This window comes from Erpetoichthys calabaricus, chromosome 8 (assembly GCF_900747795.2).
Source record: "Erpetoichthys calabaricus chromosome 8, fErpCal1.3, whole genome shotgun sequence".
Taxonomy (NCBI): Eukaryota; Metazoa; Chordata; class Cladistia; order Polypteriformes; family Polypteridae; genus Erpetoichthys; species Erpetoichthys calabaricus.
Window position 1 is genome coordinate 44720354 of NC_041401.2, and position 17278 is coordinate 44737631.

At 38.1% G+C, this 17278-nt stretch overlaps 1 protein-coding gene across 1 annotated transcript in view; it reads left to right on the top strand.

Moving 5' to 3' along the window:
- The window catches only part of thsd7ba (thrombospondin, type I, domain containing 7Ba), a 1117993-nt gene that overhangs the window by 557822 nt on the left and 542893 nt on the right, over positions 1-17278 (top strand). Inside the window, exon 8 of the mRNA XM_051931000.1 lies at positions 5419-5619. Within this exon, the coding sequence (XP_051786960.1) occupies positions 5419-5619 (201 nt within the window). The remainder of the gene's footprint in view (positions 1-5418; positions 5620-17278) is intronic.

The following is a 17278-nucleotide window of genomic DNA, read 5'->3' on the forward strand; positions in this document are numbered from 1 at the left end:
TTGAAATTGTCACAGAACCACAGCCCAAAAATAATTTATAGAAAAGGTACCATCTCCAACGTTAGAAAACGTAAGTAAGACTAATGGAGGACCAGAACATAATTATAATAATAGTGACGTTCACAACAAAAACAAACTTAATATGTTAATCTGGAAGCCGGGTTCTTTTGTGGAGATTAGTCTGAAAGCTCTGGAGTTTTGAACTGAGAGAAAGACAAAAGAATGTGGCTATGTTGCTGCCTATCATGAACAATGTGTTACACATCTATATGTCATTCTGTTCAACCTGTGGAGCACCTTGAGCACAAGGCGAATTCTGCCAGAGTCATTACTTCTACCATCTACCCTACGACTTTATAATATACATTATTTCTGCCATTTTAACATGCTACTTTTAAATAGATTGTGGACACATTTATTTGTGTGTTTACTTTTTTTTACACTTGCTGGTAGTTTTGTTGATATCTGACAGTTTTTAATATATATGGACTATCTATCTATCTATCTATCTATCTATCTATCTATCTATCTATCTATCTATCTATCTATCTATCTATCTATCTATCTATCTATCTATCTATCCACTATGCCTAACAATATTTTGCTATTAATTTTTGCTATTGCAAAATTAACTTAATTCTTGAAGATTTATGTTTTGTTACCACACTCCAATTTTTAATAAATAATTGAAAATAAGCGATTTAATGTTTTCTCTCCACTTTTGAAATAATGCCAAATATTGTGTGTGCAAAGTCTGTGAATGTAATTCAGCGTATAGCAACATGGTTGCTCTTTCACATTCAATAATGCAGTCCAGCAGTTTTTCAATAACTGCTGTCACTCATCATAATTAAACATACATGCGTAAACCTGTATTTTGCTTTATAGTAGCTAATTAAACCCAACAGGAGTCTGAGCCAAATATAGCAGTATAAATGGGTAAATCAATAACCATTCCAGCATAAAAAATTATATCATCATTATTCATACAATAATTCTGTTAGCAACTAAAGTTTGCTTCAATGTTCAAGTGCAATATACTGTAGCTAATGAAGGCTATGGAATGAACAAACAGAGCATCTTAGCAATTATATTTCTATTAACTTTATTATTTTTTATAAGAAGAAGTCAATGTTGCGGAATCAAGTTGTTTGATGCTTGAAAAGTGAATACTCTTTATATACTATAACGTTGTAGTTTAGGAAAACTCACAATACCTACACTTATACCACAATATTTTAAGTTAGAGCAGTAAATTTCAATCATTAAGAAATGATTCCTTAATTTCTAAACAACAACTATAATGAGATTTCAGCTTATCACTTTATTTGTAGTTAAACAAGATTATTAATTTAAATGTTTAACAAGTTGCCGCCAGTTATACTTTATGCAAATACAAGCTGAATAGTATTCACTCAGAGAGCTCTTCAAATTGCTTGTTATTCTAAAGGACCATTTCCAGCTTCAATCAGAAATCAAACCTCCTGCCACTGAACCCATGTTTTTTCATTTTATTTGTATTGATTTCTCAGCCACCTAATAATCTCCTCCACTAAAACTTTCCAAGGCTTCATTTCCATTTACTGTAAAACCAGTGATGGTTAACTTCAGTCTACTAAAAAGAGAGGTGTGCTTATTACCATGATTTGCATACCACAATCTACTTACTTATGAAAGATGAACAGAATGTTTCCAGCGATATTCTGTACATTTTGGAAAATGACAGCCTGGAGCTGTGCTGTGTCTCTAATGGTTTCCTTCCATACTGACTGTTTTGTCTTGGTAGAGTAATATATTGCTCTACTTTCCCCTATTGTATTATTAATATGTAGCCTTTGTCAGAATGCCTAATCTCACAGATTTACCACTGTTTATAAGGTATTATTGTATATAACTTATCCCCACCTTCCCTTCTATATCTATAGGCAATTAGATGTAGTAAAAAGACAAGCAGGAATTAAGTTACACATAAAATAATCTATTATTGATAATAATCATAAATAATAACAATATGCAAAGTACATTTGAATATTGACAACCATACAACCTGATTAAATGATGATGTGTAGTTTCAGGCGGTACACAGACTTGTTAGTTATTTAAAATGTCTCTAGTTAAGGCATCATTGGTGCTCAGCTTTCTTCAGAACAGGCCGCATGCCTGTTCCAATATGGCTGCTAAACTGTGGTCTCCATTGTGTTGTCCTTTCAGTTCACGGTGTGATGGTCTTCATCAGTTGTTGGTTAGTAAGAGAGAGACTTCATCATATGCTGGTTGGTAAGAGAGAGAGATTGTGAGGTTAAGCAAGTAATTTTATAGATGTTCTGCCCAACCCCTAGAGCCAATAGGGCATCATAGTACTTAAAAGCTTCTGATCCAAGCCAATTCCAAACAGCCATACTTCGGACCAATGGGAGAAACAGAACATCTTAACACCTGCTCCCAAACCATATGTTAACGTAACCTGGGTTTCTTGCGGGGGTTGAAAGACTTTAGCAAAGAAACAAAAATTCAAAGAGACTCAGTCATAAAGGGGGGGTAGGGTAAACACTAAATTACATTGATTTGCCTAAATTACAAATAAAGACATACAAAATATTTATCAAGTTATATGTAAAATCTCACATCACAACACTGACTATCCCATTCTATTCAGTTTCAGGGTCCTGACAACAGTGAATTGTAAAAAACAAAGCAACTATTGATCAGATGCTAATGCAGAGCAGCAGTCATGCACTTACCCACATTGGGCTAATTTAAAGATTCCATCTTACCAACCATTCATCCATCCATTTGTCCATCCATTTTATTAAACCACTTAGTCCAAAGAAAGAGACAGAGCCTGTCTGAAGCCAACTAATACAGCACTGAGAAAAATGTAGAAATCAAGTAATTTGATCATATGGAACAATCAGGGATAAAGTCACACTCACTTATACCAGGCCAGTTTAGGCTCTCCAATTAACCAGACATGCACATCCTCAACATGTTGGAAGATACTGAATTACCTCAAAAATCGTGGGAAGAAATTTCACAAAGTGCATGGGGCTCGAATCTGAACCTATTTTTCTACCAGCTTTTAGTATTTTCCATTGATTCATCTGCCATGTTCAGCACTGACGTTTCTGGGACTCAGAGTCTAATAAATGTCCAAAATGTCTTTTTCATCCACATTGATTTAATAGTACATAAATTCATAAAAAATAATAAATTGGTTTGCTTTGTTTTGTATCTAGTTAAGGCCTATTTCTGTATTTATTTGAAAACTCATTGCAGTCACCTATACAATATGCTACCGAATTAAAAATTGGAAATCCACTGGGCTCTCATTAGTAATGTTTTCTTTGCTTTAGATCAGTGTTTCCCAATCTTTGTGGTGTCACGACCCAGTTTTTCCAACGCAAGCGTATTCACGACACAACAGGGTGAGAATTTAGCATGATCATCTCAGCAGGGAGAGTGGGGTGGTCCTCCTTGGAGAATCAAATGCGGTCGTCAAAGTTGTAGAGGTTCCTGCACACTCACCAAAGCATCAGTGGGAAAGAGGAATCAAGTGCAATCATCAATGGTTATCCTCTTTGATGAATTGAAAACAATTGTGAAAATGGGGGGTAAGGTCCCATGTGATCACAAGAGTATTACATGAATCAAGTGCAATGGTCAATGCTTTTCCTCCTTGGTGAATTAAACATGATCATCAGAACAGGGGACGGAGAGGTCATGCAGAATCATCCACAATCCACCTACGATGCTGCTGCTGTGAATCAAGCGTGATTGTCAGAGCGCTGGGGCAGGCTGGACTTCTTCCAGGGTCGGCTTTGGCCCACCTACAATGTCACCATGACCCACAGATTGGGAAACGCTGCCTTAGATTAATTTTTCCTGGGACTTAAATAAAAGAAGACATGAAAATGAAAGTGATCATTTTTGCTTTTGAAATGTTAAACATCTTTGTTTGAGAAAGGTTTTTTTTTCATTTTTTCTCAAGTGAATCACACCATCATTTTAGAGTTTCAGAAAGTAGTTAATGGGTTGCTAGGATGCATTGCACGGTTGCTAAGGACCATCTCCCAGGAAGCACCATGACTTGCTTTACTAAGACTTGTTTATAAATTCCTGCACAGCACCATTAGTCCTTTGTCCAAGATTATGGATTGGAACTGTAAACAACCAAAGGTGCTTTATGTTCTGATTTTCTGGTAACGACTTACAGCTATTCACATCACTATTCGACTCTCAGGCTCCAGTTGAACTATTGTGCTCATATTAATGACTCCTGGCAATTTCTTTGACTATTGTAATTGTTCAGCACTCTGGATTTTGATAAGCAACCCACTGATTATTAAGGAAGCCTTGTTTTAGTTTCTGTCTTAAACACTACACACATCTCTTGGTCTGTTGCTAATAACATCTAGCAGTTGCTCTCTTTTGTTTGCCAGCAGACTATTCAAACTGGGTGGCTGGAAATTTAAAGATAGATGGAGAGGGTAGGTGTCTGGCCCAGCTAAATTGTGCAATTGCATCTTACATAACATATAGAAGGCCAAGAACCTTCTCTTGTTGTGATTCTTTGCTCATTTCCCACTGAGTACATTGAAGAAGACCATAAGCAAGTAGGACCTTTAACTGGTAAACTGCTGGGAGACATTCGACAGGTAGTCTGAAAATTAATTCTACGATCCTACCTGCTTTGAAAAATGCAGCATGAAGATGGTGCTATCTGATGAAATCAATGGATTGTGTTATGGTGTTTAAGATAAGACAGTGGCACCTTTTCATAAAAATGAGCTCTTTAGGTGAAGGGCCAGCGAATGCAGATTTATTGCAAATTAGTTGTGGTATCCATTGAAGATGGGTAGAAATCAAAGTAATTAATGTAGACCTCGGCATTAACGTTTGCAGTGCACCATGCAATGAATCTGTTTCTGTTATATGCTACTGGTATGGGATTCATAAAAGCAATGTTAATGTTTGTGATGCACCACCCGCTGGAATGACAAATGCAATGCACTTCATTGCTAAAACTGCCTGTGATGTGTCATCATTTGGAATGACAGAGACATAGGAATTATATAGGCACATAGACACCTTTCTTTTTATTAATGTTGATATTCTTGAACACGTTCACTGATAAAAAAATATGTGTGATGAAATACTGAAGCCAGAAAGATATATTTTTTAAGATAGGAAAATCATGTTAATTGATAAAAGGCAAATCTCAAAACTGCAGCCAGTCAAGACAACAAAGCCATTTTTTCTTCTTTTTTTATTATTTTGCCCTGTACTTTGTTTTATATGGTCTCTGTGCTAATAGAATACATGTGTTTATTTCTTTGGCACATTTTTCAGTGTCTAAAGTGTAACATTTATTTCTGTTTTTGACTCATGGTATTAAATAGAACACAATTTTTTTTTTAGGCTTCAGATTTCGAAGGCGACAAGTGATTCAGGAGCCCATTGGTATCTCAGACAGCTGCCCACATCTAGTAGAATTTATTCCCTGTGAGGACCCAATCTGTTATCAATGGCATGTGACAGAGAAACATCCCTGTGAGCCGAATAAAGATACATGTGGACAGGGGATCCAAAAGCAGAAAGTAGTGTGCAAGGATATTGAAGGTATGTGAGATTTCCTTTTGACTTTCATTATTTTAAACGTTAATGTTAGCTTACAGGCCTCTGGGTATAACCTTTTTTTTTTTTAATTCTAAGCCCTTTTATGTGAATTGTAATGTGCTTTCTTTTAATTCATATATATTTGTTATGAATTCTGCATCAGGTACAATATACAGTTTTTGCTGAATCATTTTTTTAAATTATTGCTAAATTATTGCTACAGTTTAATATGGAATTGAGTTTTGACTATTTTTGCATTATGCTTTTAATCACACCTTACCAAATCACATTTATTAAGGAGACCTGCATTAAAGAAGTAACAGATTGTTACTTCAAATTGAATGGCACAAAGTTTAGCATTGATTACTAAACAGCTCTGGACTCTTGGGTTCAGTTACCAGATTAGTTAAGTGTGGACTCCTTTTGTCCACATAGGTTTCCTCCAGGTTATTTCTTCTACATGGTGAGCCAAAATGAAGTACCACATTTCTCAAGGTCCATTGCACGAAATAGAGGTGGGTTGAGGTGGGGGTCCTTTAATAGGTGATCCCTTGTAGTTTTCAGTTGGCAACATGCCTTGGTCTGGTGCGTACCATGCTTTCTCTATTGAAGCGTTCTTCAAAAACAACAAATCCATCATCACTAAGCAACGCACCTTCCAAACACACTTCAGCATCCCTCCTAACGATGACGTCCCAAATCAGAAAACAGTTCTTCAGTGGGTGGCTAAATTTAGGCAGACGGGTACAACATTGAACAGAAAATCTCCAGGCTGTTCTCGGACTGTACGAATGTTTGAAGACATCCAAGCTGTAAGGGCATCAATTTTGCAGTCTCCTAGACGTTCAGTGCAGTAACCTGCTTCTGCCTTAGGCATTTCCAGCACGTGCTTTGAGGAAGATTTTGCATGAGGACCTTATTTTCCATCCACACAAAATGATGGTAGTTCAGGAACTCACTGAGAGAGACTGGGAAATCCATAGAGAGTTGTGTGTGAACATTCTGCAAAACGTTCATTGAAATGCCATCATCATGTGCAGTGACAAATCATATTTCCCTTTGAATGGTTGCATAAATAAGCAAAACTTTCACTATTGGGCTAAAATAAAACCTCGTGAACTTCATCAGAGACTCCTGTACAATGAGCATGTTATAGTTTGATGTGCCATTGCAGAATTTGGCATTGTAGGCCCTTACTTTTTTGAGGAAGGAGAAGCAATGCTCACCTTCATTTTAGAACGTTATATTGAAATGCTAGAGAACTTTTTTCATTTGGAAGAAATGGATGTGGTGGTTGCCTGGTTTGAACAGGATGAAGCAACAGCTCATACGGCGCAGAGGTCCATACAAGTTTTGTGGGAGATGTTTCCAGGGAAGCTGATCTTCCTGCATGGCGATGTTGGGTGGGCTTCACATTCATCTGATCTCACTCAGTGCAATTTCTTCTTGTGGGGCTATCTCAAGTCAAAGGTATACACACACCAACCTCAAAAGCTTGAAGCCCTCAAGGATGCTATTCACCACAAAATCATTGATATTCCCCTTGAAATGGCCGAATGAGTCATGCAAGCATTCAAAGAGTGTATCACTAATAATGGGCACCACCTTAAAGACATCATTTTTAAAACACAGTGAAAAAAATCTATTTTGCATACCCTTTCTTGTGTCGTAATGAGATTTATTTTATCTTGTTTTTGTAGAATAAACGTTTGAAATGTGGTATTCCTTTTTGGTTCACCCTGTACATCCCTAAAATTTGAATCGATGGGTAGTTAGCTATTTCAAAAAGTGAATGTACAGGTAGGTGTGCATGTGCACCAGGGTGACCAACTGGGAGGTTGGAATGTTTGTCCTGTGCCCTGGGCTGGAAGGGGCCCAGGACAGTTTGTGCACAGATTCATTGCTTTTTTAATGGTAATATCAGTAACAATATCTGAAGATCTGACAAAAGTCTTTGAGTGTTAACTCAGATTCATTCTGTATGTGGGTGTGTATTAAGAAATCCAAGAAGTGACCATTTTGATTCAGTTAACACTCAAAGACTTTTAAAGAAAACGGACTCTTCTTGGATTTCTTTATACCACACACAGAATGAATCTTTAGAGACTTTACGCAGATACGTACGCTTCACTGCATATTTTTTGTATGTTTCCAGTCACTGTGGCCAGTGCAGAAGATAGAAATGATTTGTGTGAAACTGAATTCTCAATGAAGCACACTGTAGCATTTCACCTTGCAGAACAATCTGTGAAATACATTGTGTTTTGCTCTCAGCGCCATGAGAGCCATTCACACAAGACAAAATCATTTATTTCCTAGTGTTTGAAAGTGTTTTCATGGATTAATTCCACATGCATATTCCTGTCATTTAGTATTGAAATAAAGATTCTAGTGAGGAAAAGAGAAATCACTGGAAGTTTGCTTATTCTTCACTAGGATAAGGCAATTGCTAGGTAAGGGGTGGGGGTGTTTGAGTTTCCGTGTACTCATTTTATCTGTGAAGTAAACACAGTATTGCACCAAACATTGCAGTTTGATGTGTCTTCCTGTGGTAAATATGCAGCATTTCACATTTTTGAAAAAAACACATTGAACTCCTGTTTCCGTAAGAGGCATTAGCTCTCTGGAAATGTGTTCTTTTCAATTGCGCCGTTTTAATAACCTGAATTTACATAAAAAAGTATTATCCCACCCAGCATGCAAAATGACGGTTACAAGCTTACACGACAAGTTACGAAAATTCTAGCTCTTTACTGTCAGTTTCATGTGGCATTACAAACGGGAAGCTTATGACAGACATATCAAGCCATGGGACTCTTGATCTGTGCAGTCCGTCATTTTTCGTTGCCACGCTGAAAGGATTTTAGCCGGACAGAAGACATAATCTTCTGCTCGGCCTCGGACAGAAGACATACTCTTCCGCTCGGAAGCTTCAAAGTGTTGGCCGTAGGTGTCCATCCTTATATTGAGTTATTCCATGTGCAGGGTGCGTTTCTATGGTTCCAAACAAGGATAGGAAGGATTCCAGCCCCACCTTCAAAAAATACAGGAATAGCACAATGCCTATATACAGTTCTCATTCTCCCAACAAGGAAAGAAAATAGTGTATTGACAGAAGACAAAAATATACTGGTCTGTCTTTAGGCTGACTATTCAATTCTCCAGTTGTCTGTGGCTCTCTAGTCCTGTGCTTGGCTCGGCAATTCTAAATGCTGCTGCTGTGCCCCTGTGTACCTATACTTGGTCTGCCTGTATGAATGAATCCATAACAGTGGGCACAGAGAACGGTGACATTAAATAAAAAAAACACATAGTATAACAACTCCTACTGTACTGATGTTAAGAGGCTCGAAGAGAATTGCTTTAGTTATGAATTATGACCTTCATTTGTATCATTGCTAAAAATTGCATTAACTTAAAAGAGCACCTTGCTGAAAACATAAGCAAAATTCATTTTGAGAGGCAGTAAGTGTACGGCACTGCTGCAGGACTCATCTAAGGCACATTATTTCCAAGGTGTATTTACATTTGAAGCAGATAAAGGCAAAGTCCAATTGCTGGACCTACTGTAGATTCACAAATTAATTTTTGAATTCAGTTATTATAATAAAATCTTAAGGTGAGACAGGAACCTACACTGGCAGCGGATGGGGCACCGCTCACAAACACAGGCCAATACAGAGTTGCCAGTCAACCTAAACTGCACATTTATGGCACGTGAGGAAAACTTCAGTCTTGTTATTTAAAACTGAAAGAATTTTTAAGGGTCTCACATAGAGAAATGTCACAGTAAAATAAACGTATAGCTTTAATAACATACATTAAACAGTTTAGTCAGGAGCAGCCTGACACAATTTTATGATATTTTATAAGAGAACGGCTTACTATGGTCATCTACTAGGGCTTTTTTTGTAATTCTGTTTCGCACCATAAAGTTTAGTAGGGGCTAGAATATGATCTTGGTTGCAGGCTATAAAAGATTGATTCATCTGAACAGAGCTGCAGGAGTTTCTGTCGGTGGGACATGCATTTGGTTTTACTCCTGATGAATGCAGCAGCAAATAGCTTTTCTTCAGCAGCTATATTTTGTTCAAGTTCACATCTGTTCTTTCCATTAATATAATGTTTGTTCTCCTTTAGCTCTGATAAAACAGTTCCATCACCCAAGGGAACACATATGAATATCAAAGTTGAAATATACGTATAGTAGGAGTGCAGGTGTATAGCAGAAGAGAAGTGTGTCTTTTTTCTGTATTTTCAAAAATTCGGCATGCATTTGGAGACACAGCTCTTTTTTAGAATGTGTAACAGATAAAAAATGTGAAATGTAATGGCTTTCTACCATAATAATAAAGATTGAATGTGCATAGGAATTAACAATTAAAGAATTAGGCATTAAAATAGTGTCATTGAAAAATATAAAGGTTTCAAGCTGAAAGAAGGCTATGCTATTACTATTTAAAAAATCAATCAATATAAAACCATGTAGAATTACATTTTGCTTTTTTTTTTAAATATAATTCAAATGTGCAAAAAAAGTGTGGTGGCCAAAATAAGCCACGTGAATTTTGTATTGTTATTTCTTTTTTACTCTAAGTTTCCTTGGAAAAAAAGCATAATTCTTTTTGAAACCAGTAAAATTATAATGTGAACCCTTCAAGCGTTGCAAATGTAGGGCAGTGCAGCCTGGTGGCATGGGGGGGGAGGAATGAATTCCCAAGATTTATACTTATATCATCCTGATCTGTTTGATATCACTCCATTAAACAGATATCATAATGGTTCATCCATCGCCTATAAATGGGCCATTAGATATCTACTGACCCTACTAAGAGGTTTATATCAGCGACTTAAGCTACAGCTTGTTTACTCAGCATAACTCAGAACACTATTCAGAAGTTCTTTAAATTCTTATGTCTAACTCTGTATACTTATATACACTGGCTCTCTGTCTCTTTTCTCTCTCTATATATATACAGTATATAATATAAATTCATGTATACAGTATACATACACAGTGGATTCAGTCACTATTCAGACCCCTTTGCTTCACAGTTTGTCATGTTGCTATCTTGTTATAAAATCATTCCAATTCTTTTTTTTTGTCATCAAACATCATTCAATGACAAAAGAATAACAAAGCAGAAACAGGATTTTTATATAAATTTTTTGCAAATTTATTAAAAATCCATCCATCCATCCATTTTCTAACCTGCTAAATCTGAACACAGGGTCACGGGGATCTGCTGGAGCCAATCCCAGCCAACACAGGACACAACCCCGGGCAGGGTGCCAACCCACCGCAGGACACACACAAACACACCCACACACCAAGCACACACTAGGGCCAATTTAGAATCGCCAATCCACCTAACCTGCATGTCTTTGGACTGTGGGAGGAAACCGGAGCACCCGGAGGAAACCCACGCAGACACGGGAGAACATGCAAACTCCATGCAGGGAGGACCCGGGAAGCGAACCCAGGTCCCCAGGTCTCCCAACTGCGAGGCAGCAGCGCTACCCACTGCGCCACCGTGCCGCCCCAAATTTATTAAAAATATAAAATGAAATGTCACTTTGATGCAAGTATTCAGATCCTTTACTCAGTATTTAATTGAAGCAACTTTGGCAGTGATTACAGTTAGAAGTCTTCTTGTTTTGATGTAACAATGCTTCCCATGTCTCGATTTGCGGATTTTCTGCTGTTCTTTGCTGCAGATTCTCTCAAGCTCTGTCAGGTAGTAAGGATGTTATCACTGGACAAATATTTTAAGAGACGTTCAACATTCAATGTTCAACTTAAGGACATTCCCAGATTTGTGCATAGACTACTCCTGTCTTGTCTGTGCTTTGTGCTTAGGGTCACTGTCCATTGGAAGGTGAACCTTTGGCCCAGCCTGAGGTCCAGAGCGATCTGAAGCAGGTTTTCGTTAAGGATATCTCTGTACTGTTCTCCATTTAGCTTCCCCTCAACCCTGTCTAGTCTCCCAATTCCTGCCATTGAAAACCAAGCCCACCGCATAATGCTGCCTCCACCATATTTTACTATTGAAATGGTATGTCACAGGTGATGAACAGTACCTCATTTCCTCCAGAAATTGCACATATTTTGGCTTGATTAGACTAGAGAATCGTGTTTCTCACAGTCTGTGATTCCTTTAGGTTCCTTTTTCCAAACTCCAAGTAGGCTTCCATGTGTCTTTTACTTTGGAGAGGCTTCTGTCAAGCCACTCTGTCATAAAGCCCACATTGGTGGAGCTTTGCAGGGGTAGTTGTCCTTCTAGATGTTTCTCTCATCTACGCCCAGATTCTCTGGAGCTCAGCTAGAATGACCATCAAGTTCTTGGTCACCTCTCTTACTATAGCCATGGTTTCTTAGTTTGGCCAGGAGGTAAGCTCTAGGAGCAGTCATAGTTTATTTCAAACTTCTATTTAAAGATTATGAAGGCAAATGTTCTCTTGAAAACCTTCAATGCTACATACTTTGTTTGGAGCTTTCTACCAGTAAATTACCATCACCAGAGCCATATATATATATATATATATATATTATATATATATATATATATATATATATATATATATATATATATATATATATATATATATATATATATATATATATATATATATATATATATATATAAACTTCTCAAAAAAAATTAAAGGAACACTTTCTCAATGGGATAAAAAATGGGATATCTATACTGACATGGACTGGGTAATGTGTTAGGATGAAAGGATGCCACATCGTTTGATGGAAATGAAAATTATCAACCTACAGAGGGCTGAATTCAAAGACACCCCGAAAATCAAAGTGAAAAAATGATGCGGCAGGCTAGTCCATTTTGCCGAAATTTCATTACAGCATCTCAAAATTGTACTCAGTAGTTTGTATGGCCCCCACATGCTTGTATGCATGCCTGACAATGTCGGGGCATGCTCCTAATGAGACGATGGATGGTGTACTGGGGGATCTCCTCCCAGATCTGGACCAGGGTATCACTCTACTCCTGGAGAGTCTGAGGTGGGGTTAGATGGAATGAAACATAATGTCCCAGAGGTGTTCTGTTGGATTTAGGTCAGGCGAGTGTGGGGGCCAGTCAATGGTGTCAATTCTTTCATCCTCCAGGAACTGCCTGCATAATCTCACCACATGAGGCCGGGCATCGTCGTGCACCAGGAGAAACCCAGGACCCACTGCACCAGCATAGAGTCTGACAATGGGTCCAAGGATTTCATCCCAATACCTAATTGCAGTCAAGGTGTCGTTGTCTAGCCTGTGGAAATCTGTGCATCCCTCCATGGATATACCTCCCCAGACCATCACTGACCCACCACCAAACCGGTCATGCTGAACGATGTTACTGGCAGCATAACATTCTCCAAGGCTTCTCCAGACCCTTTCACGTCTGTCACTTGTGCTCAGGGTGAACCTGCTCTCATCTGTGAAAAGCGCAGGACATCAGTGGTGGACCAGCCAATTCTGGTATTCTATTTCAAATGCCAATCGAGCTCCACGGTGCCAGGCAGTGAGCACAGGGCCCACTCGTAGGACATCAGGCCCTCAGGCCACCCTCATGAAGTCTGTTTCTGATAGTTTGGTCAGAGACATTCACACCAGTGGCCTGCTGGAGGTCATTTTGTAGGGCTCTATCAGTGCTCATCCTGTTCCTCCTTGCCCAAAGGAGCAGAAACTGGTCTTGCTGAAAGGTTAAGGACCTACTATGGCCCTGTCCAGCACTCCTAGAGTAACTGCCTGTCTCCTGGAATCTCCTCCATGCCCTTGAGACTGTGCTGGGAGATGCAGCAAACCTTTTGGCAATGGCACGTATTGATGTGCTATCCTGGAGAAGTTGAACTACCTGTGCAACCTCTGTAGGGTCCAGGTATCGCCTCATGCTACCAGCAGTGACACTGACCGTAGCCAAGTGCAAAACTAGTGAAAAAACAGTCAGAAAAGATGAGGAGGGAAATGTGTCAGTGGCCACCACCTGTTAAACCATTCCTGTTTTGGGGGTTGTCTCATTGTTGCCCCTTAGTTGTTAATTTTATTAACACCAAAGCAGCTGAAACTGATTAACAACCCCCTCTACTACTTAACTGACCAGATCAATAGCCCAGAAGTTTCATTAACTTGATGCCACACTCAGATTAAAAAGTGCTCTTTTAATTTTTTTTCACATATAGAGGGAGCGAGACAGAGTATATAATTATATAGAGTTGCACATAAGAATTTAATAAAATCAATGTGATATTCTAAATAATACCAATTAAACATACTGTGGCCTAAATCACTAATAACCTCCAGTACATTGTCAGAAAGTCCTTCAATTCTACTTTAGTTTCCATAACATCTATCTAGTTGTTATTAAAAATGTTCCTATACAGTACAGTTGATTAACATGGCTGTAATAGAGTATTGCAATTTTGACACTTTTTATACAGATGGATAGCCATGTTTTGTTCAACAGTGGGAACAGGGTATAATGTTTGCTAGTCTACAATAATCCATGGGTGACCATGATCATTGCCTGTAGTCTCACCCGTCTTAAGTATGAAATGCTAATTAAGAATGTCTTTTCCTCAGGTCAAAAAAGATTTAGACGTTTTCACAGATAACAGTTATGACCCTCTTGGCTGTATAACACCAGGCTTGGGACGTATTGGTGTGGTGAGCCGCACTATGGAGATGGTTTTTACTCATGCTGTATGTAACTATTTAGAGATTTTATTTTTGTTTAAATAGTTACGGGGCACTTACCTTGAGCAGTGGAAAGTGGTGCCGATGAGAACTCTGGAAAAGGAAATGGCAAGGATACTGTGCTAGTGCTTACATCCGAGGCAGTGCAGTGAGGACTCGTGGACCGCTGCACGAGCCATCCATGCCTGGGCATAAGGTTGCTTCCAGTCAGGTACAGAGGTGCAAGGGAGTGAATAAAAGTTAGTGAAGAAGTTTCAACGTGAGTAAAGGGCCCAACAGAGAAAAATGAGATTACTTACCAGAGGTTAATCAAAGTTGTGCCTGTAGCTGTACAAATATGCTCTGAGTGTGGGCCATAGATTTGAAGGTTTCCTTTCAGATTTTGGTGCATAGAGCAACCTACTTGATGACACATGTAGGTAATTGGAAGGGGTTGAGTGAGGCATCCATTGGGATTGGAGGACGGGATCTCGAGGACATATAGAAAAAGAAGATGGACGTTAGATATTGTCTTCTTTGTCAGCATTTCAGTCTGTCCATCATGGATGATGCGCCATAATACTCCTGAGCTGTCTGAATAAAGGAAGCAGGGGGTGCATGTTACTTTTGGATTTTCTACTAGAGTATATGAGAAGTGGAGATAATGTGGTGAGCCGGGACATCAGTTTCATTTGAGTTATTTTCTTTTGAAGAAGTCCCTAGGACCCTTGAATAACATGGGAAAAGGGAGAAGGGAAAAGCACTGGGATTATTGTTGTGAGTTTTGTTTTTGACTTGAAAAGTCCTTGAAAGTCCTCGGAGTCCCTTTGAACAGCCTGGACAAGGGAGAAGTGAAAAGGACTAGAGTCTCTGTGTTTCTGTCTGTTTGGAATTTTAAAATTTTTTTAAAATTATATTTATTCATATTCTTAAGAATTGTGAATTGATCAGCTTGCTTGTGTGTTTTTTTTCACTTTCTTCAGCTTTTTGAAAATTTGACATATTTCATATCACCTAGCTTTTAATACAGAACTGTCTGTTTTTGTGCCATGTTGTCAACGTCTCTCTCACTTAAACTGGTTTATCTCTGGTACGACTACTTGATGCCCCCTGTTTAGACCACTGATATCTACATCGGGGAATGGGGCATCCCAGCTGGTATTAGCACATTCTATTCCGTGAAATCTGGTTCAGGTAGTTTTACACTGGGTGCTGTTTTATCAATTATTGTTTATTACATCTGTAATATTAAACACATTTGTAGGATTATTTTTTTTACTACTAATCAAAAGTCAATCAATTTTTATTATCAAAAAATATTGTTTATAGTATTTGTCATATGACAAATCCCAGTCTCAGGTCTGGTGATTGTCCCTGTGCAGTTTGCATGTTCTTCCCATGTTTGTATAGGTATACTCCATTTTTTTCAAGCGTGTGACAGACAACTATGTTAGGTTTTTTGACTCTAAAATAACTCAGCAAGTTAATTCCAACCTTGTGTCTAAAGCTGCTAGGTTCTCTGTGACCCTGAACTGGATTAGAAAGTAGATGGATGAACTTTAACTCCATAGTATCACACACCGTACAGTTATATGTTCATATCTTGATCATATCAGTCTTCTCCAGTGATCCTAGATATCAATGAGACTATCTGTAGTAGCAGAGTGATGTACTGTGTTAGCCATTTATGGGTGCAATGAGAACTGAAGCAAAATGACACCTTTAATTGGGTAACTGAGTAAATTACGATATACCAACTTTCTAGTCAGCTCAGACCCCTTCTTTAGGCAAGGTGCAATCATTGATTACATTGATTACACATGAAAAGGTGCCTGAGCTGCTTCGAAAGCTTGCATATTGTAATTTACTCAGTTAACCAATAAAAGGTGTCATTTTGCTTCACTTTTCAATGAGACTGTCTTAAAAGAAAATACGAAGATACGTCAAAGTAACAGATAAAAAGCAGGAAAAGTCATTTTTGCAGGTTTCAGTCTTCAAACAACTTAGGTAAACCCTGACCTCTAGTATGTGCCCAAAAGACCTACCACTTCTGCTGGCACATTTCACACTGGCAAAATGACAACTTCTTTAAACTGGTAAATATGAAAAGCTTCATTATTATGTGGCTAATGAATAGTACTGTATAAGAGACAAAATAAATGTATGACTTAAATGGTTAATAAACTGACTTATGATATATGAGTTTTGCATTTGGGGCACAGATTTTTTTCCTAAGGGTTAGTTCATTGATTTATTACCTTCAGAAAAAGGTGTCACCAACATATGCTACTTTTTCCTGTAAGTATCAAATACTTATTAACTATTTTTGACTCTTTTAAATTTCAACATAATTTTACAATTGTCACCTTAGATTGCTACTGTTGCTGTTAATACTATTCAAGCAACTGTTTTTGGTACTGTTTATAAAGATTTTGTTCATGTTACACTGTAAAAGGGCCATTCAGCTTAAATATCTCATTGACAAAAACATACATTTTTGGACCAGTATTGAAAATGGAGCTCTCTATAGGTTTAGGAAATGGATGGAATGATATTTTATCTTGATTTGTGGGCATTAATTAAAAGCCTTACCTGGCAATGCCTCAGTTTGTTTTTTATTATAGTTCTTATTTAAGCCTGCTTTTCATGGCATGGTGGCACAGTGTGTGACACTGGTGCCTCACACCTCCAGTGTTCTGTGTTCGGCTTCCAGTCCTTTACTTGTCTAATGTGGAGTTTGTCTGTGTAGGTTTTCTCCAGGTACTTTGGTTTCTTGTCATATCTTAAGGATATATACATTTGCTATGTGAAACTGTGATTGCTTTGGATCTCCTCCAGGGCTAGCTCCTGCCTTGTGCTTAAAGCTACTGGAAGTATGTCCAGCTCCATGTGACCTAGTAATGGACTGAGTGGGTTAAAAATGGATAGAAAGATGAATAGATGCTTTTTAGGATAAACACATTCTGGCCAATTATAATG